The sequence below is a fragment of the Cyprinus carpio genome, chromosome B10, assembly GCF_018340385.1.
Source record: "Cyprinus carpio isolate SPL01 chromosome B10, ASM1834038v1, whole genome shotgun sequence".
NCBI lineage: Eukaryota > Metazoa > Chordata > Actinopteri > Cypriniformes > Cyprinidae > Cyprinus > Cyprinus carpio.
Window position 1 is genome coordinate 12,133,523 of NC_056606.1, and position 24,092 is coordinate 12,157,614.

The following is a 24,092-nucleotide window of genomic DNA, read 5'->3' on the forward strand; positions in this document are numbered from 1 at the left end:
AGACATGAACACTTTGGATGACATGGGGGTAAGTAATTTGTTAAGGACATTTTTATTCTGGAAGTGAACTAATAACCCTTTAGAGTCCGCATGAAATCAATATTTACAATATTGTAAGGTGGAAAATTAGTTAATCCACTAGAAAAAATAGTTTGTCTTGGTAATCTTAATCAAAATATGATCATTTGCTTCCACTCTGGAATGGCATTCCTTCTCTGATGACGTCAGTTTGACGGCTTGGGCGTTGGCTTGAGCAGAATATACTTAACCACGCCCTTCCAACCGTTAGTTTGCTGCAAGTGAGAGATGGAGAGGAGGAGCAAAAATAAAACCCCACCCTCTATTCAATATTCCGTTGTAGTTGGAAATATGTCACCATACTGAAATAAAGTCGGCAGCAATTTCTGGTTCATGTGGACTTGAAATGGACATGCCTTAAAGTATAGTCTATGAGGTCAAGGTGATAATTATTATTATTATGATTATTATTACATCACAAAGGACGTTAAAACAAAAATGTCCCCCAAATAAGTCACACTCAGAGCTGGGTAGATTACTCAGTTGCTGATTCCAAATTACTTGACAAAAATTGTAGTCAGTAACCCATTACATTACACATTTTAGGTAATATAATCAGACTACTTTTTGATTACTTTTGACTTTTAAATAGGCTATATTAGATGAAAGAGTTTTAGATGACAGCAAAATTTAGGAATGCCTGCATTACATGTATTGTAAATAAGAAATAATGCGAATTTATGCATTTTAATCTGTTTGAAAGACAAAAGCCTTCCAAAGATATAGTAACACATGGTTAAATAATCCACTGAATGATAATTCAAATGAAAATTAATGTGTTAATCAGTAGTAAAATGATTTTTGTAAATTCTGTGGTCAAATGCTGTGTAGCCACCTGACTAGTGACTGGTTTTTGTGTGAACGTCCACAAAACTGGAAGACTTTCTGAGTGTTTACTGTATAATTGTTAGGCTATTTTAGAAAGGAACATTTAACAGATGAAAAAGAGGAATTAGAAAGAATCAGTAAATCATGAATAATTTATTGTTATTGCGTGAAAAATACGTAATCATGTAATCAATAAAAACTGATTACAAGTATTTTTAAATGTAATTGTTTAATCTAATAACAAATGCATAATTTTTGGAATATGATTACATATAGCATATATTAAAATGAATAGCATGAAAAAAGTTACAATTAGTCAGAAAACTGAACAAAACTGAAATCACAGCTCACTTTTGTTTTTTTTTACCTAAAGTCAATTTTATGGGGGTCAAAGTTACTTTTGTAACTATAGCAACAGTAGGGTAGGTGTATTTCTTTCAACATCATCATTAGTTGGTTGAAAGCAAAAATGTTGCATAAACGTTGATGGAAGTATCACAGGGGAAAAAAGCTCACTGAATTATAATATTTAACATTATTATGCACCTCTTCAATTTATACAAATCAATTCATGTTGTAAAGAATGACACACTCACAAATGCATTGTTTGTCCTATGCAAATAGTTCAGTTGGGAAATGAATAATAGTGATTTAATATTATTTCTATTCTACACCCAAAAACCAGGGGCTGTTTTATACTCTTTTTACTTTTATGCTACTTTACTTGTGAAGTCATTTTGTATTTAATTTACTTTTGAAGACAATGACAGGTATAATTTTACTCTTAAAGGGGTCATATGATGCTGCTAAAAAGAACATTATTTTGTGTATTTGGTGTAATGCAATGTGGTTATGTGGTTTAAGGTTCAAAAAACACATTATTTTCCATATTCCATTATTGTTTCTCCTCTATGCCCCGCCTTTCTGAAATGCATCAATTTTTTTTTTGCTAATCTTTTTGTTATGGAGAGGTGTGGTGTGATTTGATTGGTATGCAGTGCGTTGTGATTGGCCGAATGCCTCAAGCGTGTGACGGAAATGTTACGCCCCTTAACATACTATGCCGCCTCCCAGGCCAGCAGCACGAGATTCAGTGCAGCTGCTCTGCTTGTGCACATCCCATCATCGGTTCTCTTTCAGCAGTTCAGTCAAAGTACTGTTAGAAGTAACTGAATAACTCGGGATATTGGTTTATTTCGCGTCAGAGGGAGTGTAATGTACGAATAACTTAAATAATTTGTGGATTAGTGCTTACTGGAGGTGCAAACCGTTTCAAATGATTCAGTTTGATTTGGTGAACTGGTTCACTAAGAAGATCCAGTTAAACAGAAAGCTTCGTTTGCGATCCGGACATCACTAGATGAGAAAAAACCAATAAAACCCATTACAAATGAGGCATTTGTTGCATCCAGTGGGGACATTGTGTTTTTTCACCTGGGATAGTAGATGTTGTACTAGTGACAAATGTTTAAGTCTCTTGAAAGTGTGAAACTTTTCCCTTTTAACAGTGATCAGTCACGTGAAAAATGCTTCGTAAGCAAATTTGCAGGCTCTAGCTTCTCCAATTTCAAAGGTCCTGCACCAGCCAAGCAGCTGCCATTTGTGACATCTTGGGGTCGAATCATACTTGTTTAATTATTAGCTGTTCATTAAAGATAATCATTACAGAATATTACTGACAGGCATGACAGTCTGACACGGCAAAATAATGTTATTTCCCTCTGTCCCTCTTCAACCCTACAGAGTTCTGTAATACTGGACGGAAGCATGTGTAATTACTCTGCATTGATCTAAGCCCTTTCACCCATGGACACTCGGGTCTGTTGAAAATATCCTCAGGGTATTTTTCTTCATTCCCACTACAAAGTAGCATAAAGACTTGAATTCAGACAGCTCGGCAAGTGGTATATTCAAAGAAAATGTGGGAAGCTGCCGGAAGAGTGTCTGAACTGTGCTCTATACTTCAGTCTTCACAAGCTGTTAAAATACAGAAAACAAGGATATGAAATTTGCAGGCGTAACACATAAAGCAATTGTTTCTGCTGTGCCTTTTAACTCACCACAAGCATCGGTTGGAGATTTTTTCACACTGTAATGTATTAATTAAGCATTTTATCGCATAAACACCAAGGGTTGGCTGCACTACCTATGTTTTTTTTCAGTATAATCATCAATTGTTTTTAAGCACAACTCCTAGAGACTGAGGAAATGCATTGGATAATAGGCATGATTAGACTCAGTGTTCTCAAGGCGAATCACACCGGTACATGGATCTCCATCACTGCAGGAGATCAGTTTAATGAGAAGACTGCTATCTGTAGAGGACTTAAACACAAGAGCAGAAACATGTGCTCTGATCCCGTTTACACTAATCAAAAAAGAAAGACAGTTTTTTTTTGTTTTTTTTTTCCAAAGAGAATTTTATATCTCGCCATGCAAAGGCTGTTTTAAATGCATACACAGGAGCTGTTCACTGTACACTGCTTTTCAATTTGTTTCATTTGTTTTTGTGCTTTTCTATTGTTTTCTATGTAAACATGCACTAGATGGACACATTTGATCATTGTGCTGGGTTTTGTGTATTTTGTACCTTCTTGCATTTGACATCTTTCTAAAAGCACGGTGTTTAAATGAAAATAAGTTCAGCTTAAAAAATATGTATATTTGGCCTCTGCCTCTGACCTTGCTTTTTTAAAATTCCACGTCTCTGCATTTCATGGTTTTGCATTCTACTATGCAGCTTTTTCGTTTGATAGCAACTCTAGTGTTAGAAAAATGGTGTGATTAAGTTAAAAGTTAAACTTTTAAAAAATGACCTTGTGAATTTTTTTTATTCCATTACTCTGCACCTTGCATTTTTTTTTCTGATTCTCTATGTAAAAATGCTAGTCAGACATGTTTGACCATTGTGTTTATGGTGCTTTAACATTTAAAAAATAAGTCTCTAGACATTTCAGTTTTTTTCCCATTCTACTGCACTGTGTTTAAATGCAAAAAACATGTTCTGCACATAAATGAGGCTTTATACCGCATGCCTTTTAGAATTATTCACCAAACTGTAAGGCAAATTAATTGTCACTGAGTAAGCAAACAAATCCATAATAAATTCACTATGACAAGCTCAGTGGAAAAATATGGTGAACAAAGAGAGAAATCTGTCACTATATTAGTTGTCAAACTTTCCTGAAATCAATAGAAACTCCTGTGCACTTCAGCTGAATTGCTTATGCAAGTGTGTTCAAAATGAGTCTTATACGAAGTTCCATTTCAGCTATAGGATGGTACCTGTAGGCAGTTGAAAGCAAGGTAGTTCACTATATTTTGGAATGGAGCCAAAGTGTTAGAACTGAAATCAGATCTTGACCCTCATATTCAATGAGCTTAGAGCTGTCGTACCTTTGAGGTAAACAGGAGTATGTAGGAAATCCATGAGTGACACTAATAACCTGACACTTATATATAGATAGGCTGACTAAACAGACAGATTCGGGGGGGAAAGTGGGAAATTGGTGTCACAGGCTCTGAATCATTGCAATGCAGTTATTTTTTCTTATATGAATCCAGAACCCAAACCTAGCCATGAAGAGCAATTCAGGACAACTGCTTTGTGAAAGGTAATGGGCTACTATTCATTTTTGCTCCGCAATCTCCAGGCTTTTTGTCAAAAGTGCTGTTCAGAAAAGATAATTTTTATGTGAACAAACAAGTGAATGCGTACATCCTCTCATAGAACAGGACTGTGCTTTCCTGGACACATCTTGTCAATTAGTGTTTAACACTGACTGCAGGCTGTGTGCTAGTGAGACATGAAATAAGCGTAAAACAAACTTTAGTCAAATGCAACTATGATTATGCCTGGATTAATTGCCATGTGTCTTACTTTAGTTATTTAAGGACACCATGGAGTTGTTTGGATTCGTTTGAATAGCTGAAGTTATTTACAAGCTGGAACATAGCTCCAAGCTAAAAGCCCATCAGACAGAATGTGCAAAACAAAGAATAACAGAACAACATAATCCAAACTAGCCTCAAGCGTGCCTTATTCGACTTTATTTCAACAAGGTGCTCTTTTATTTTGTCTGTGGAATTATTCATGATCTGATGATAATTTGAAACAAACAGATATTACGTAACACTTATTTATCAGCAAAGAGAATGCCATTTCCCAGCCTGAGTGCTTATAATGTAGTTTAAAAATAATCATTATCTTACACACTAACACAGCATGTCAGAGAAAGTCTTTCAATCATTAATTCAACCGGGCTCATTTATAAACACAGACTCTCATAGACATTATAGTTGAGACTTCTGTAGCTTTGTTTAGAATTGTTATGAGAACATGTTTTGAAATCATTAAGTGATTTGGGTTCCAGTGATAGTTTAGCTAAATGTCACAATCTAGCATGTTTGATGATGCGAAAGTGATACGGAAAACTGATTGTCTGTAAATGCGGACATTTTTTATTTTTATTTTTAACATACCTCACAAAAAAAAAAAAAAAAAACTTAAGGCATTTCCAAATCTTCAATTGTGTAATTTGACTTTCCTTTATTGGTCAGTTTATCATTGTAATATTAATGAATTTGGAGTATTCTAATAGATCCACTGTTAGTCATTTGCATAAAACATGGCCAAACCATCTCTATATTTGTGCTTTCCCTACAACCTTCCGTCACTCTCGGCGAGCAAATGCTGCTCTGTAAAGACGAGCCTGCAGCAAGAACCTCTAGCTATGTCAAGTGTGCCACCCTCAAAACCAGGTCAAACACAATAAACACCCTATACAGTATACAGACCCAGGTTACAGACCTCTCATTAGCCAGCTGTACATACGTTTATCTGCTGTGTTATAGAGAAACCTATAGCAGCACTAGCTAGCTTCCGAGTATTTAAAATGACATTTCATAACACAATTATAAGGCCACCCACAGTATGTGGACTTTGCATACTGTATGTGTGGTTCCTACATTTTTCATAAATGTAGAATACATTTTAGTAAGATGTTTGTAAAATGTTTTACGCTCCATTTTGTATACGCACTGTAATTAAATGAGTCAATTTTCTTGATTTTTTAATTTTAAAAATAAAATGTACCAATCTATATTCAAGTAGGCCTAATTGTATTTCTTTTAGCGGAGTTATATTAAAAACAAAATGCTATGTTTAATTTCATCCACATAGCCAATATTCATATTTCGAGGAAGGAAATCGTTACGAACATAAACCGTGGTTTTACCACAAATAAAACCTTGGTAACCACAAATTAACCATAGTTTTGCTACACTAACCATAACTTAACCATGTTTTTGAAGTAAAATTGTGGTTATACAAATGGTAATCAATGGTAAAATCACTTTTACTATAATAAACCATGGTTAATTTTCATAAGGGATGCAGCCAGAGGCAGCCAATGAGAAACAACTGAATAGTTCATCTCTGAATCCTTCTGCTCAGCCTCCTCTAACAATCATAAAATAATTAGCCTACCAATATAAGCATATTCCCATTGACTTTGTCTTAAGTTTCCTCAGGTTTTGTTGTTGTTGTCTGAAATGTAGGAGAAACTTTTCCCAATTATCCCCTCATAAAATTGACAATTTCCCCATTTAACAGTCTGGGAAGATTTTCTCTATAGCTACATGTGTCAGCAAAAGACAAAAAGGGAGAATTTGGCACAAGTGAGTGCTCTGTAAACATTCCTCTGTTGTTGGTACGTCTCTGTTTCTGGCGCGTGGTGTTATAAGCTTGTGACGTATACCAGCAGCATCTGTTCCAAAGCGGTGTGTTTAACATCCACGGTGCCAGAGCATGAGTGTGTGTGTGTCTGTCTGGAGGCAAAGGCAGATGTTTTGCGTGGAGATGAGGCCTGGTTAGTGTGTCTAATCTGGGTATTATTCAGTAGACTGTGTGGGTATAATCACCCCTAACTCTCTCATGTCTCCGAGCAGAAACAGGGGAACCATAATCCAGCATCTCTCCCCCACTCCTTATATAACCAGCCGTCTTTCTGTCAGTCCAGCGGCTTGCTCTCACTTGTTTTAAAAGTCAAAGGAAGAGGTACTGAAGGAGTGTGGATTCTCTAGTGGTTGGGTATGCTTAAAGATGTAAACACCAGTATTAATTCAGAGGGATTACAACTGGTTTCATTTCCTTGTAAATTATCCTCCTTGGATTCTGCGTCGCACGTTTGATTTAGTGGAAGTCGACTCATCTGTGAGATTGTGGCGGTTTGACCTTGTGGATCCACTGTGGTTAGGCTTAATTACCCATCAGTCTTCAGTGCTAGAATGTGATTGGCATAATTTTGGAAAGCAGTGAAATTGCTTCACTCACAAGAGAGAGAGACTTCTATGAAACGATTTTTAATGAAGCGATTTTGTGCTGTTATTGTGAATTTGCGCAATAAAATACAAGTATCCAATCCAATCTCACGATAAAACCTGACTATTTTTATGAGGTGGCGATTTCATATTATTTTGTACAATGTGCAGGTCGTATATAAATTAATATAAAATAGCCAGTTATTTGCCAAAACAGTAAAATTATGGATTTCTACCACAATATAAAAAGGTAACTTTTTATCTTACCATTCTGACTTTTTCCACACAAGTCTGGGTTTATACTTCATAATTATTACTTTTCTTGTGCAATTATGAAAATAAAAATGTAAGAATTACAAGATATAAACTCTGAATTGCAATTCTGAAATGAAAAGTCAGATTGTGAGAAACAAGCTCACAATTATGAGGAAAATCAGAATTGTTAGAAAAAGTTAAAATGACTTTTTTAATTTATTAATTCTATGGCAGAACCAAAAAAGACAGAATTGCAAGATATAAACTCATAATGTGAGGCATAAACTGGTAACTGCAAGAATAATTCAGAATTCTGAGTTAACACCATGCAGAATAGCTAAAAAAACAAAGTCAGAATTGTAAGGAAAAAATTTGCATTACTTTTTTTTAGGCTTCCATATAAAATAGTTCTGAATTGCCATGATAGTGTGTTGAAAGTATAGTGTGAATGCACATTTAGCTGGCCTTTTAACACATTTTTCTAACCTTCCACCTGACTCAAGGCCAAAGTCATTTACAAAATATTATACACTTAATATATTTTACTGCAGTTTTGAACAGCACACTTTCAAACTTGAAAAGAAAAGGTGGTCATGCTCACTGATACACCCAGAGCATAAATGCACAGAAACACAGTGTTTACAAAACCTCATCTCTGATGAAATGTGTTCTTGGAGAAGTCCCTGTACAACAAAGAGAAAAGGCCCAGGAATGAAAGTGTCATTACGTTTCGATCTTATAAGCTGAATTCCTGGAACCTTGCCCATAAACAAGCTTTGAATCATGCAATCGGATTGTGTGGTCTCCTGTACAGTTGTCTCTTTAAACGCACAAATAATGCATTTGGAAATTCTAGAGTGTCTTAAATTGTTTGCGTTCAACAAGAGTGGCCCTTTGTGCACTTCTTCCACAAATGATGGTACACAAACAATGATGTAACTACTGTATAATAAAAAACTGGAACATTGTGTATACTGCTGTTATATTCAACTGTACTCTTGTGGCTTTCTGTTGTCCACAGGGAAGATTGGCTTGTGCAAAGATTTGTTTAGCCTATTATGTGTGATAACGCATTGTCAGTCTAACTGTTCAATTAAGTGTCAATCAGGAGGATTTTAATAGGAGTAGAAATGTTCATCAATTGTAAATCTCATAAATTTGCATAAAGTAAATATGTGTGCAGTGTTTTACAGAGAACAGAAGCTTCTCTCTTAGAATAATTACACAAATATGACTTAATTGTATAGCCATGAAAAGATTGTGTGATTGTGTTTTATTTTGTGCCGAAACATCTTTACTACTGAGATATACTCAGTAATCCTTGTTAAATCAATGTAAAGATGATATATTATGGTAGTTGTAGTTCTTTTTTATTTTACACTGGACAATGCATTTTATTCATACAGTACATACAAGGTGATTTCTACACATTAAATGGACAATATTAATATGTACGAGCACAACACAGATCGTCAGAACCTCTGACCCACAGGGTCATCCTGAAAACCATTCAAATAATCAGATTTATTGCTTTAATAAAATATTCTCTGGTTTGTTTACAGAAACAAACTAAATATAAAATTAAATAAAACATTATTCATGCTTTTTCCTACTGGCTTATCATGCCTTGTAAAATGACTCTGGACTCTACAAAGGTGCTATAAAAACAATAAAAAAATAAATAAATGCATGAACACTAAAATGAGGTATTAAAAATATCTAAAATATTTATCAAGGACAAACAAAATAATATTTATGTCATAATCCAAGTAAAATTTCAGATTTAGATTTTCAGTATGATTTGTATACTGTATATATTATATGGGCAATTGCTACTGGGGATGAAGGAAAACGGAGATATAATAAGCAAAGTGTGAAAAAGAAAAAATCCCATTTGTAGCCACAACCTCAAAGCAACCTTAATGATAAATTTTTTCTTCAACATACAGCAAGTCTATAACATTCTAAACAGTTAACAGATGTTTCTGAAGTGTCAATATTGCTCCCTCCTAAACTAAATCAAAATCACAAAAACAGCAGCATAAACAGCAAAACACTAAAATGCCAGATGTGCGATGAGAGATTAATACTGTATGTACTTGTCATGTATACAAACAGCTCTACATAAACAGCTCTTCATTTATGTAAAACGCACCTGTGTGCTTTCATTCCTGGAATCATTTTGAGTATGCATACATTACAAACCTTGAAGTTTTGACAAAAAAATTTAATTACATGAACTTGTTTTTCTCCATAGCTTCTATGTAGTCCATGGAATGAAACAGGTTTCCTCTGTCCTTCAAAACTGTTGTCATAGCAAAACACTGGCTGTTCAAAGACATACTCGGAAGATTTGGTCCTCCTTAGTCATAAATATCAGCAGTACTCAACCTTTTTGACTCCAAGGTCGCCCATTGTCCACAGCAATATCCAAAGGCCCCAAGACTTTTTACTAAAACTAAGACTTTATATTCAGTCTTTCTTAAATGTTTTACTCAATTTCTACCTGATAAAATAACTATTTCATGACATTTTAAGCATTTACTAATTTCCATTAATTTAGTTTCCCAGGTCTAGAAATAACACTTTTAAACTAGCCTCATATATCCATGTTTTCTAAGACTGTAGGAATCCTGGTTTTTCAATTAAAAAGATGTCGAGGGGGTCAAAAGAGCGGTATCTTGGTTTTAAATCTTTTGAAGTCATCTTGAGACCCCCTTGTAAGTTTGCTGAGGCCTCCTGGTTGAAAACCACTGCTGTATATGGATTCCATCAATAAAATATGTGGTTTCTCAATAAACACAGTAGCATACCTAATACACAAACCCCCAATCACCATGTTTTTCAGATGCGCTCATGGAAAAGTATGAGTTAATAATGTTCTCACACACATCTAGTTAAAGGATAGTTCACCCAAAAATAAAAATTTACTCACCTTTACATGGTTCCAAACCTGAATGACTTTCTTTGGTAAAAAACAAAAGAAGATATTTTGAAGAATGTCATTATTCAAAATAAAGTCAGTGGGATCCATTGCATTTTGGACCTCCAATCCAATCGTTTCAGACCTCATTTACTCACTGTACGGAGAAAAAGAGTTCAAAATATTAAAAATATATTCTTTTGTGTTCTACACCAGAAAGTTGTATAAGTTGAAACTACAAGAGAGTGAGTAAATGATGACAGAATTCTCATTTTTGGGTGAGCTATTCCTTTAATGAAGTACTTGAAGAATAATCACTAGTGTACAGTATGGTTGAGGCTGTGAGAGTCCAGACTTTTCTATTCCTGACAGATCAGCACACATGTTCAGGTCGAGTCCTCAGTTGCATGATCACAAGCTTCCAGTATAATTAAGGACTCTTTGTCCGGTTAACAGTCAGTAATACTCTCTCATGCCAGACAAAGAAGTCTTTGGGCTCTGACTACGCAAGCGTTGGGCCCGAAGTGAAATCCTGCCTAGTCTGTCGATCTCCTGCTGGCTGCCGAAGGGGTGTGTGTCCTCCCAGACACGTGGACGCTCCTCCCAGGCCAGTAGGGGAGGGTGAGAGAGCAGGTACTGGCTGGAGTGATGATAGTCAGGTCTGGATCGGCCCTCGCTAAAACCCAGTGGGTGAATGGTAGAGGCATTGTCGTAGTGATCCGGGTGACGGTATTCTTCATATACAGGCGAGTTGTTGTCATCCAGGGTTAGGGATGTGCGGAAATTTCTCTGGCCCTGGTATCGGCGTAACGGGTAGCCAGTCTGCAGCGATAGAGTGCTGCCATCCAACCGCACGCTGCCACCCAGCCGTGTAGGGGTTAGGGGAGGTGGAGAAGCGGGAAGGGGTGGAGGAGGTGGTGTAGGGGTCTGATCTCGAGGTGGTGATTCCAATCCTGGGAGACATGTGTCAAGCCACTCCGAGGTTTGCCACTGGTAGGCTGGAAAATACATGCAGAGTATCAAAAAAGTGCCTGATCATATGCAAAAGACTTTATGTATGACTTTATATATTTATAAATTTTTACACAATTTCAGCAGCCATTTTTCCAGTCTTCAGCATTACACGACCCTTCAGAAATCATTCTAATATGTAGATTTAGTGCTCAAGAAACATCAATGTTGAAGTTTTTTTCTGCTTAACTTGTACTTGTGTTGTTGTTTTTTTTTTAAATACTATATTTTTATTGTACTCTATTATTATTATGAGCTATTTTTATTTATTATTACTATTATTATTTGTGACCCTGGACCAAAAAAAAAAAAAAAAAAAAAACAGTCATAAGTAGCACAGTATATTTGTAGCAATAAACAACAATACATTATTATGGGTCAAAATTATCGATTTTTCTTTTATGCCAAAAATCATTAGGATATTAAGTAAAGATAATGTTCTATGAAGATATTTTTAATTTTTGATTAGTAATATGCATTGCAAAGAACTTCAGTTGGACAATTTTAAAGGCCATTTTCTCAATATTTAGATTTTTTTGCACCCTCAGATTCCAGATTTTCAAATAGTTGTATCTCGGTCAAATATTGCCCTATCCTAACAAACCATACATCAATGGATTGTTTATTTATTCAGATGATGTATAAATCTCAATTTCAAAAAAATTGACCCTTATGACTGGTTTTGTGGTCAAGGGTAACATTTATTTATTTAAATTTTAAGTTAATAGCACTTGCGCTTACTTGAGTTGATCTCATATATATCTATATATTCTAAGATCTAATATATATATATATATATATATATATATATATATATATATATATTACATTTAAATATATATATATATATATATTTGTTTTTTTGTTGTTGTTGTTGTTTTTTCAAATTTGTTTCGAGTAGAAAATGAAAACTGTCATGGGACCTTGATATTGAAATACATAAGATCTCTACTTTAGTACAGTTAATGAAGATATAAGCTCTTACAATTCATAAAATACTCTTTGATGAATTCCACGCATATCTCATCCTCACAGTGGAGGTGTGGGCTTGCTGTGTAGAGACATAAAATGGAAAATGTTTCAGGGGGAGCGTTTTAATGAGTTATGAGATGGAAACAAATAAACGAGCCAAATCAAAAACAAAACAGTCAGAACAATCAACCTGTTCATGCTTGATGAAATATTAAAGATGGAATGTTTTAATATGGGATGCATGTAAAGGTTTGGAAATATGTCTGACCAAGTGAAAAAGAGGAATAGATATTAAAGTAAAATGGAACAATAAACCAAACATAAAGAGGACTCACAGGTGGTACTGTGAGGCTGCACATCGCCCAGACCTGCAACTGTTTAGAGAAGAGGAAAACACATCATGTATCACTGCTGATGTTAAGCTTGTTTAATGTGACCTACTCAACATCCTTGTTGTATAAACATGTATAAAATTGTATGTAGTAAGCTGTATAATTAAAATGCATTTGTGAGATAAATTGCATTAAATGTATGAATTTAAAATGTTGTTTATATGAATTATTATATTATTTTAATGAAATAGTCATAATGGATATCTTATTAAATAAATATTATTATATAAATAAATATTTAACAACTGAAATAATAAAATGTGTACATTTTAATAAGAGTAAATAATTAAAATTTAAATGTTTCATTCAACTAAAATTAAATAATTACTAATTATTACTAAAAGAATTATATCAAAATAATTTATAAAATTTATACATTTAAAATACACATGCAGATTATATATTATTTAATATCACTTAAATCAACCTGACTTCATTAGGTAACACCAGTTATTTAGAAATAGTAATAAATATAATAGCAATAAATAAAATAAACAGTAAGAGTTATTAAGAGGCAATTCATTAATTAAATCAAAATGTATTTTTCTAAATTTAAATTAATTTATAATAAAAAATTTGCTAATTAATATTTAAATAATATATAATTTATGATATAGTTCAATTTATATTATATTTAATATTAATCAATATTTACATTTATTTTTAAAATATATTTGTAAGATATAAATTGTGTTAAATCTAAATTAATTCATAATAAAAAAAATAGCCAATTAATATGTATTTAATCTAAAATATATTTAAATTTATTCTATTAATATAATATTTTTAATATAGCTATAAGGTTATATTATATTTAAAATGAATTAATATTTAAATTTATTATTAAAGTAATATTTTAAAACATATTTGTAAGATATAAATTGTATTCCATTTATACATTTAAAATATATATAAACATAATTATTATAACTTAAATCAACCTGACTACATTAGGTTACACCAAAGTAATTTAGAAATTGTAATTAATACAATAGTAATAAATAAGATAATAAATAGAAATGAGAAATATTTTCTCAAGGCAACAACTAAAAGTTTGCCCATTTTAAAGTTTATGATGGTCTAAGACCCAAAAAATGTGTTGATCCAGGAACATGTCCTACTTGGATAAATCACATTGTGCTGTTTAGCATAACCAACAAAAACAGTCCACTTTCATCCAGACCTCTGAGAAAGAAGGTGGAGCTGAGAACTCCTCAGACAGCAAAAATTACCATAGCATGTGAGACTTTCAAGCAAACAGCTTGTTTTCGCACTGATTGGAAACAGCTTTGGTCTAGGCCAGGTTTAATTAGAGACTGGTTCTGGTGTGCCTCAAAAACAGGTCACTGCAGCTGAGCCACGGAGTACAGGGATGCTGTTATTCACTAACTAAATGCTAGTAAATTGTTCAGGTTTTCAATGCAATTGGATTATGTGAGTGATTAAAGAGCAAATCTTAACCCTGGTTTTATTCAAGTCCAGAGTTGTGCAGTTTAATTAACGACTCTAATCCTACTTTGTCCAGCGTGGACTGAACTCCTGCATGAATGCACACTTCAGTTCCTGTGCTCTGGGATTTTATCTTTACCTTTTCATGCAGTGTGGTTTATCCCTCTAACATTTAAACTGAATAACACTATAAAATATAACTACATGGCACTATACTTGACTCTACAGCTCTATATTTCATTCAGTCAGTTGCAACATTCTATGGTCAGTTTTTCTTCTATAATGATGCTAACTGACTGTTGTATCCAGGCAACAGATTTCCTTGCAGTGCTGGATGTATCTATCTATACCTTTCTTTCTTCTGACACAATAAAATACTTTCACCTCAAATAAATTTTTCACATCCATTTATTATTTATTTACCTAGAAGCTATCTAATAAGCAGGAAGTTCTGCTTCTCATCTGTGTCCTGATGACTTGGGTTTATTTTGCAATGATGCCTACAATATTTCTAAATAGTACACTATAACATGATAATATTTCTAAAATTATTATTAAATATTTTTTATTACAAATAAAATAAAACTAAGGATAAAGAATATTTGGTAAAAGTTAACAATAAGGTTTCATTTGTTGACATTCGTTAACACCAGTAGCACGAATTAACAATTAAAGTTGATTAACGTAATTTCAACATTCAAAATCAAAAGTTGCATCTATATAGAAACAGACAAAATATATATATTTTCACATATAACGTCACAAAAATAGATAGATAGATAGATAGATAGATAGATAGATAGATAGATAGATAGATATATAGATTTGTATATATATAGATAGATAGATAGATAGATAGATAGATAGATAGATAGAGCAGATAGTTGGGTATATTGGTAGGAAAGAAAGAAAGAAAGAAAGAAAGAATGGATGGATGGATGGAAGAAGGTAGAAAGAAAGAAAGAAAGAAAGCAAGAAAGCAAGAAAGAAAGCAAGAAAGAAAGAAAAAGAAAAATACTTGGCAAAATTCCGAATAGAAAGATTAATAGTTAATTTTGTCAACATTTAGCAGTACACTATGACATGGAGTAAAAGCCACACAACTCTAATTTTGATTTTGTTGGGCATTCAACAAGTCATGTAATAGAAATAGACTCGTACCTTCATTTTCAATGGTCTCCACTGCATTGTTCACCAGTCGTATCACCGTCACAATGGAAGCTAGGGCATAACCAAGTGTAAAATGTCAGGCAACAATTAAATCAATGATCAAACACTTCAATCAAACATCAAACACTCAACGAAAACCTTACATAAGCATTTATATAAATCACTATGACCCATTTGTAGTCCTCCAGCATCATGAAATCTGCTAAACAGAAGCAAGTGGACCCCTGATGTGCCAGTCTGGCATCTCTTTTGTACAGCCGAAGTGATACTACACTACTGAGTCATGATAGCATTGGCGTTTGGAGAGCAAATCAAAGGCAGATGGATTGTAATTACTGCTCTGACCTATTTAGGCTGTCACTTCGTTAAAGCAGGGTAGGGTTATTACTAATCCTCATGATTTCCTTTTGGAAAGATCAGACAACGGAAGTCATCTTAATTAGGTGAATGGAATAATCAGTTACCTTTGCCTGAGATTAGGTCATTATAATACAGCCGAGTGCGTGAGAGTTTACGTACAGTATAGGTTAATGTGATAATGTTGCATGTGTGCGTGTTGTTAATCAGGTCTTTTTAGTATTTAAATGCAGGGAGTGACTTAAACTGGTCTGTCCAGCACTCAAAGCTATCATATGGCTCCAGAAGACTTGTTCTTTTGTGGTGTTTTTTCCTTAATTATGCTTTTAATGTGAAAATAAATGTGAAACAGAAAGCTGATAAAGAAACAGAAATATCAACAAAACATGATAAAAAAGGCTTAATGTGTTTATTATAATGAGTTTATAGATATTATTATTTTAAGATCTCTTAAATTAAAAGTTTTTGAGTTATATGTTTTTTTTAATAATGTTCTGTAATTGTTAATAATTAAAAATCTAAGAACTTGCAGTTTAGGCATAAGATGCCATTAAAGGGGTCATTAAATGGAGAAGCAAAATGGTCTTAATATTTACATATATGAGAGGTTACTCCACAATTTTTGATCAAATAAATGCAGTCTTGATGAGCATAAGAGACTTCTTTAAAAAACATTACAAGTCTTACTGATCCCAAACTTTTGAGCAGTAGTGTATACAATTCCTTTAATCAACTGACAGCACTATTAAGCATATCAAGGCTAACTATTACAAAGAGCTAATGAGTGCAAAGAGACCAGGCTTGTATAACAAGAAGTGAGAAAACATCAACACATAGGGTTCAATCAGTTTGTTATCTAATTGCTCTGTGTTTTTTTTCACAAATTTCAGTCTTGGCCTAATGACTGTTTTGGGACCACATAGGATTGGGAAATGTTTATGTATGGTTACAGTAATGGTTAAAACGTGACAGGATAAGATGCTCTAAAAAGTATTTTCCATAGTTAAACTTTAAACATTCTTTGAACAGAGAAAGTTTTTGGAGGTTGTTTGGAGGGTATGTTCAGGACTTTGGGTCTTGCAATGCATGTTTCTCACCGTTGTCGTCGCAGGAATCAGACTGGAAGGACCTGAGGGAGTGTGCCTCGCTCGTGCTGCTGTCGGAGAAGCAGGTGACCTCTTCTGGTGCATTTCCAGCTTCTGCAGAAGAATACAATAGCAGATTCTTATACAGACCCACTCACATGCTAATGCAGCTGTGCTATACATTCATACTATACAATCACTCTAGGGATGGTTCAGGGCCAGCTTGAAGGTTGTCACAATGTCTCATTTTCCAGCTAAAGTGTTTATGAATTCATAGATGACATGTAGCTGAACAATTTATTATGCACAATAAAAACTAATAAAATTGTTTTAACTTTATATAAAAACAATGTTATTTTATTCCTATGATACTTCAGAAATCAGTTTAACATGTTGATTTGCATTTCTTATTATTTTTCACCACTGAAAACAGTTGTGTTGTTTAGGCTAATATGTTTGTGTCTTTATGGTCACTTCTGTATGAACTAAAAAATGTTTTTTAAGCCAGTGAAAATACTGCCATGTCGAGTCTGAACTACTGGCCCATTTGCATTCACTAAACAGACATCTAATATCCCAAAACCAGACACGCACACACATACGCACAAACAAAACCACATTTACAGCTTAATTCTGTCTACAGCATAAAAATCTTTCAAATCTGCTAAAGTGAAAGAGCAATAATATCAGTCCTATATTTATCCCAGACTATGCACTGCAAAAGCTAACAACCAGTCCATGACAAATGAGTTTCTGCTTGAAGAAAACACTAACAAGACCAAGGTTATCCACTTGAGAACACAAATCGAAGAGAAATCTTAGATAATGTATTTCCACAAGCAGAAGTGTAATAATCACCTTCACATATGTATTAGCTGCTAACCTACATGGCCAGACTGTTAAATATTTTATATGAAAGGCTCCTGTTAGCCTATTTCGTGCTATGATACAACACCGCAGATTGTTCTGATTACTATAATCTGATTTGTTGTGAAATTATTTTTGAGTCCCTGGTCAATTTTCAAGATATGAAAAATCGCAAGAATGCTGAATTTGAAATAATTAAAAAGAAACTCATTGTGAAGGAAGATTAGATGAAACCCCAGTTTTTTAATATACATTATTGTGATTAACGCATTATGCGTAACATTTATCACAATGTGGATGGATGTTTCTATTTGAATCTTGAGGATTCACTCTAAATGCTTTACTTTCTCCTTTTGTGTGAAACCCCCGTGTTATCTCTAAGGTAATTACACTCATCACACATTATTGTAAGATGGATTTTCCAAAAGGAGACTGTGGTGCATATGTATAATCTCAACCACACAAAGACTGCGTTTAATTGGCCACGAGGAGTTACGGAGTCACGCTGAAACTCTGCCGTTTTGCCAATTCATTACCCTCAGCTCTGAACGCTTCCTCTCCGTCCGCCTGATAACCCCTTTCTTCCCACTCCAGAACTTGGACTTGATGCTCCATATCATTGTCCTCATCGTCGTCCTCTTCCCATGGAGGTTTGCGGATTGGGCTGCGTTCGGACGGGTTCGGGGACAAAGACGAGGGAAGATTGGGTGCCACGCTGCAGACGGCCACACCTCTCCGCGGCATCCCAAGGATGTGTGGCGGATCCGCCTGGAAGGTGCTCATCTGTGGAGGGCAGGAGAGGGTGGCTAGCCCTCCCTCCGTCTTTTCCATTTCCCCTCGAGGGATTCCCTGGCAGTGGGGAAGCGTGTAGGCTGTGGGCCGCACCATGACCTGCGGCGGCCCTCCTGTGCTGTCGTTCCGGTAGAGGCTGGTGTGACACTCGCCGCTGACCCGTACAGCTTTGAACTCGATGCCCTCGGTTCTCATGCCTGTCTTATGCAGCATGTAGTTGGTCTCTGTGGAGATTCCCACTGCCTCCCCGCGGCTCCAGTCCTTCCGGAGGACTTTTTTGCGGAACACGGCCAGCAGGGTCAGCAGGACAAACACCACAAAGAGCAACACGCCGATGCCGATGATCTCTCCCGGTCCGATGTACGACAGGGCCTCGGCCTGCGTGTCTGGACTGTCCAGAGATGGCTGGCCACAGAATTGACCCTCGAAACCCATGGTGCAGTTACAGTAGAAGGCTCCGAATGTGTTCACACATGCCCCTCCGTTCTCACACTCCTCCCTCTCACACTCGTTCACATCCTCATCGCATCTGTGGACAGAAGGATTGTGTCAGACTGTTGGGAATTAAATACTAGCTAACTATTTACTGTACAGTATACACTGCATACTATTCTTTAAAGCATTGGACTTAAACTTAATTCTTGGAGGGCCACAGCTCCAACCCAAAACAAACACACCTGATCCAGCTAATCAAGCTCTTCTGGATTACTAGAAACTCCCAAGCAGGTGTGAGTTGGACCTGGTTGGAGCTAAACTCTGCAGAGACCACCGATTTAAAGGGATACTCCAGGAAAAAAATAACATTTCTTCACCCTTGAACCATCCCAGATGTATCTGACTTTCTTTTTTAGACAAACACAAATTAATATTTTTAGAAATGTAAACATCTTTGAAGCCATATAATTAATGGAAGTTAATAGTAATCCAAAATCTGACACTTCAAAAACCTCCAAAAAGTGAACACATCCTCAAATGGTGTTTAATAGTTTAAAAAGTTTAAAATATAAATATTTGTGAGGGTAATTTTTTGAAATTTTTATTATAAATAAGCTTTCCATTGATGTATGGTTTGTTAGGATAGGACAATATTTGGCCTAGATACAAATATTTAAAAAATCTGGAATCTGAGGGTGCAAAAAAATCAAAATATTGAGAAAACGTCTTTAAAGTTTAGATAAATGTATGGTAGTAAATTTAAAAAATATCTTCATGGAACATGATCTTTACTTAATACAAATATACCCGTGCGACTTATGACTGGTTTTGTGGTCCAGGGTCACATTTTTCTTACACGCACCTTCAGACACTGATTTATTTGTTGAGTCTACGGTGTATGGTTTTTTAAATGTCCACTTTTGAGTTACAATCCACTTGAATTATATGGACTCATTCTTGTATAAAAAAAAATTGTATTCATATGAAAAAACAAAGTCATATACATCTAGGACCACTTGAGGGTAGAGTAAAAGATAACATTTTTACTTTTTGGTGGAGCTTCCTTTTTAAAAACGCATGATTTCTTGTTTTAAACAATTGCATGCTACATTGTGGGGGGGAATGGTTATTTAGCCTTTTTCAGTTCAATTTTGCATTAATCACATCTGCTGATTAGCTCCCTGACTTATTTGATGGGTCTGATAAATATTAAGTTCATTCATCACTCTGGAAGTGAATGGTCAAGTCAAATGCATTGTGGGACACAGTATTGGGATATAGTACTAATTATAAAGTAAGTGAAAAGCAATACCTCTCATGATTATGTTTGCTTTTCTAGAACTGTTGATGATGGATGGATGACCTACTACTTCTGAAGTAATGTGCATCCAAAGCACACTCTTGCTATCAACAGGAGGCCACAGGAGAGCACAGTCGTTATATTCATAAATAGTGCAGAACTGTAAAACTGTGATTATGTAGATCACATGACAATGCCAACATGCAGGATGACGTATGACCAGATTGAAATCACATTACACACACACACATATACTTTTTAGTGTACTTAAATTCTTCATCAGATGTAGAACCTTCTATGACAGTACACATTTTCAGACACAGGAAGTGAATACAGCTCATTCTGGCAAATGCAGCAGGTCATCTAGGTATCTACACTATTGTTCAAAAGTTTGGGGTCAGTAAGATTTTATTTGTGTTTTTGAAAGAATTATGTTTTGCTCACTGTGGTTGCATTTATTTGATCAAAATACAGTAAAACTGTAATATTGCAATATATATATATATATATATATATATATATATATATATATATATATATATATATATTAGTATTAAATTAACTGTTTTTTATTCCTGTGAAGCTAAATTTTCAGCAGTCATTACTCCAGTCTCCAGTGTCACATGATCCTTTAGAAATCATTATAATATGCTTATTTCATAACTGCATGAATAATAAGAATATTGTAATTCTGAACACAGCCTTAGTGTTTCTCTCATTATCTAATTAGTTCTCAGAAGCAGAGAGAAAGAGGATTCTTGTTGCCTTTTATGATTCATAAATCTTGCCATTTAGCTGAACTCCCCTCTGTGCTGCAAACAGCAAATATGTGATGATCTGTTGCTCAGAGAACTCTTTATACATACTCGAGAATGAGAAAGTTCAACAAATCTCTCAAGCAAGCATAAGAGAGCATGATGAGAGGGCTGTTTTTATTGCGTAACATAATGACACAGCTGGTAAAGCAGAGAAAGTAGTTATATAGTAGTTATATAAAGCAATTACATTTTCATTACTTTCTCCCCACTACATAAAAGGACAGAGAGGAAAAGGACACAGATCCCAGTATCCCACTTTTCTCAGTCAGTTGTTTAAGTATAGGTTTAGATTTGCCTCGAAAAAGAGACAACAGCATCCTCTAGTGGAGAAATAACTGAATGAATGAATAACTGCATTGAAAAAAAAAATTATTAGAGTAGCCTTAATGGGATTTTTGATGGACTGCTCTAAAATCTGTTCTTTATTTATTAAATTATTTTAGTAATTAGTGAGAAAGGTCTAATTAACACAAGGAAACAACATACCTAGAGTATTTTACAGTGTCACAAATCTATTCAACCAGCAGTTCGAACAATCAAGGTCTGAGATGGAAAACAGCAGGTGAACGCTAAGTGTAATGACTTTCAGAAGAGAGTGCAATTATAATAAGCTGCTGGTTACCAATTCTGTTTGAATGCAAGATTGCCTTACCAAACAGGTTTCAGAAGAATAACAAATTTTCCTCATAAATGACATTTAAAATGACTGTTAAACCATTTGATCGAAAAAAAGGCCCCTTAAACTGTTTTTATTTTGTTTTATTTTATATATATATATTTATATATATGTATATATATATTTAAAATGTGATATGATAAAAGTGTGTTTTTTTGTTTTTTTTTTTGTGTGTGTGTGTGTGTGTGTGTGTGTGTCTGATACACTATATTCAATTAAAAATGGACTGAAGAGTGGTTATAATTGCCCCTTTTTAACCAGACAATCTATTGGGTAACACCAATAAAATAATATGTATATGAATTGATATACATTTAAAACATATGGAAATATGTATAAATTACCAAATCTGAATGTTTGGGAATTCATTACTTTTGTCAAGTTATTTTCAAAATAATTGGTTGGCATTAATCATCCTTTAGGGGAGTATATTACATACATTTATATTTTTTCACATGAAAATTACTAAAATAATAGGACCTACTGTTTTTTTTACCTACTGTGTAGTCCTTCTAGAGAAACTGACATTTTTACTTGATGTCTTATGTGCTGTAATTTGTCTCAGTTCCTACCAAACTGTCTGTGGTGTGACATCTTAAAAGTTACAAAGGTCTGAAATGTATGCAAGATTACTGGTAAATCCTATAAGCAGGATATAATGAAATAAAATGTCTCACATGAGTCCCGTAAAGCCTTTGAGGCATCCGCAGAGGAAGTTGTTTCCCACAGCCTTACAATCACCTCCATTCTGACAAGGTGAGGGCACACAGGACGTCACCTCCATCTCACAGCGGGACCCTGTGAACTGTGGCAAGCAGCTGCATGAGAAGTCTGGGGACAAATTCAAAGAGAAACAAGACTTCTAAGACAGAGCTAAGGACTAAAATCTGAACATCTGACCGTTATTGATGTATTGATGGTTATATGCACTTTCTGTTTCTCACCACCAGAGGGCAGCTTTGTACAAGAAGCTCCATTCTGGCACGGTCCTCCGAGGCACGGATCAGGGTATAAAACACATCCCAGCTTCACGTCACTCAGCCCAGCTACCTCTGCATACCGGCTCCTCTTATTCTGAAGAGGGAGTTCATTCCCGTTGAGCATGATGGACCCGAGGCACCCCTGGAAGCCTTCTTGTGCCCGTGGGGGTCTCTGGCCGCCTCTGCCCACTGGTCCGTGCAACACCTGAGCCCCAAAGAACAGTGAGCCGTCTGCGGCCAGGGGCCAGATGCGGACAGGGGCCCGCGCGGAACGCCGGCGCTCCACATAGCTGTCATCCAGCGAAAGGAGAGTGTAGTTACTAGAGAGCTCCAGGGTCACGGCGTGCCAGGACCCATCATTGATTGGACGCCCTGAGATGCCCAGGATGTCCAGTCTGTTGTCACAGTCCATCTGGAACCACAGACGCCCTTCCTCTATCTGAACAAACACAAATATACAACCACTCACTAGAGCAAACACAATTGCACAGACAGCTCACAATGGCAGGTTCAATAATACAAATATGAGATACATCTATAGATACACTACTGTTTAATAGTTCATGTTAGTAAATGTTTAAAAAAAAAAATTCTTTGATTTTAGTAAGGACACTCTTCAAAGATCCTAAAACAGTTTGCACAAAAATAGCATTTGTATAAAAAAGCAGCACAATTGTTTTCAATGTTTTCAACATTTATAATAAGAAAGAAATGTTTCTTGAGCATCAAATTAGCATAATAGAATGATTTCTGAAGGATCATGTGACACTGAAGACTGAAGTAATGATAGAAAATTCAGCTTTGCATCAGAAATTATTTGCATAACATTACAGAATACACTTATTTTAAATTGTAATAATTGTTCACAATATTGCTGTTTATACTGTATTTTTAATCAAATAAATAATCCTTGGTGAGCATAAGAAACTTCATTAAAAAACTCCTACCAACTCTAGACTTTTGAACGGTAGTAAAATTGTGCTTAATAATGTGTATATAATCTAATGTAATGATGTAGAAAATAATAGTTTAGATCATATCCCTGTATCCATTTGACCTTGAGCAGTGTGCAGGGGTCAGCGCGTGTGTACATGATGACTCCTTGGCTGTGCAGCGTTCTGATTCTCAAGCCCAGCTTCATGTCTCCGCTCCTATCTCTGTCCGTCACTCTGTATTTGATGTAACTGTTCCCTGCAAAGCTCAGAGATGTTTGGCCTGCCAGCACAGGTACAGAAATCAGTCAGTCAAGGGCTAACACCATATTTCAAAATCTGCTATTTAAACACACTTTCACAAAAGATATCCACAGAAGTGTTTGGCCTCAATCACGTATGAAAAAATGTAATTTAAATATACATGTCTGACACACCCTCAGGATATTCC

At 35.1% G+C, this 24,092-nt stretch overlaps 1 protein-coding gene across 1 annotated transcript in view; it reads right to left on the reverse strand.

Annotated features, from left to right (window-relative positions):
- Positions 1–8,835: 8,835 nt before the first annotated feature.
- The window catches only part of LOC109061913 (protocadherin Fat 3-like), a 52,436-nt gene continuing 37,179 nt past the window's right edge, over positions 8,836–24,092 (reverse strand). The window contains 9 exon segments of the mRNA XM_042732524.1: positions 8,836–11,403; positions 12,402–12,467; positions 12,724–12,762; positions 15,391–15,450; positions 16,854–16,955; positions 18,245–19,029; positions 22,407–22,560; positions 22,674–23,148; positions 23,767–23,924. Of these exon segments, the coding sequence (XP_042588458.1) occupies positions 10,862–11,403; positions 12,402–12,467; positions 12,724–12,762; positions 15,391–15,450; positions 16,854–16,955; positions 18,245–19,029; positions 22,407–22,560; positions 22,674–23,148; positions 23,767–23,924 (2,381 nt within the window). The 3' untranslated portion in view covers positions 8,836–10,861.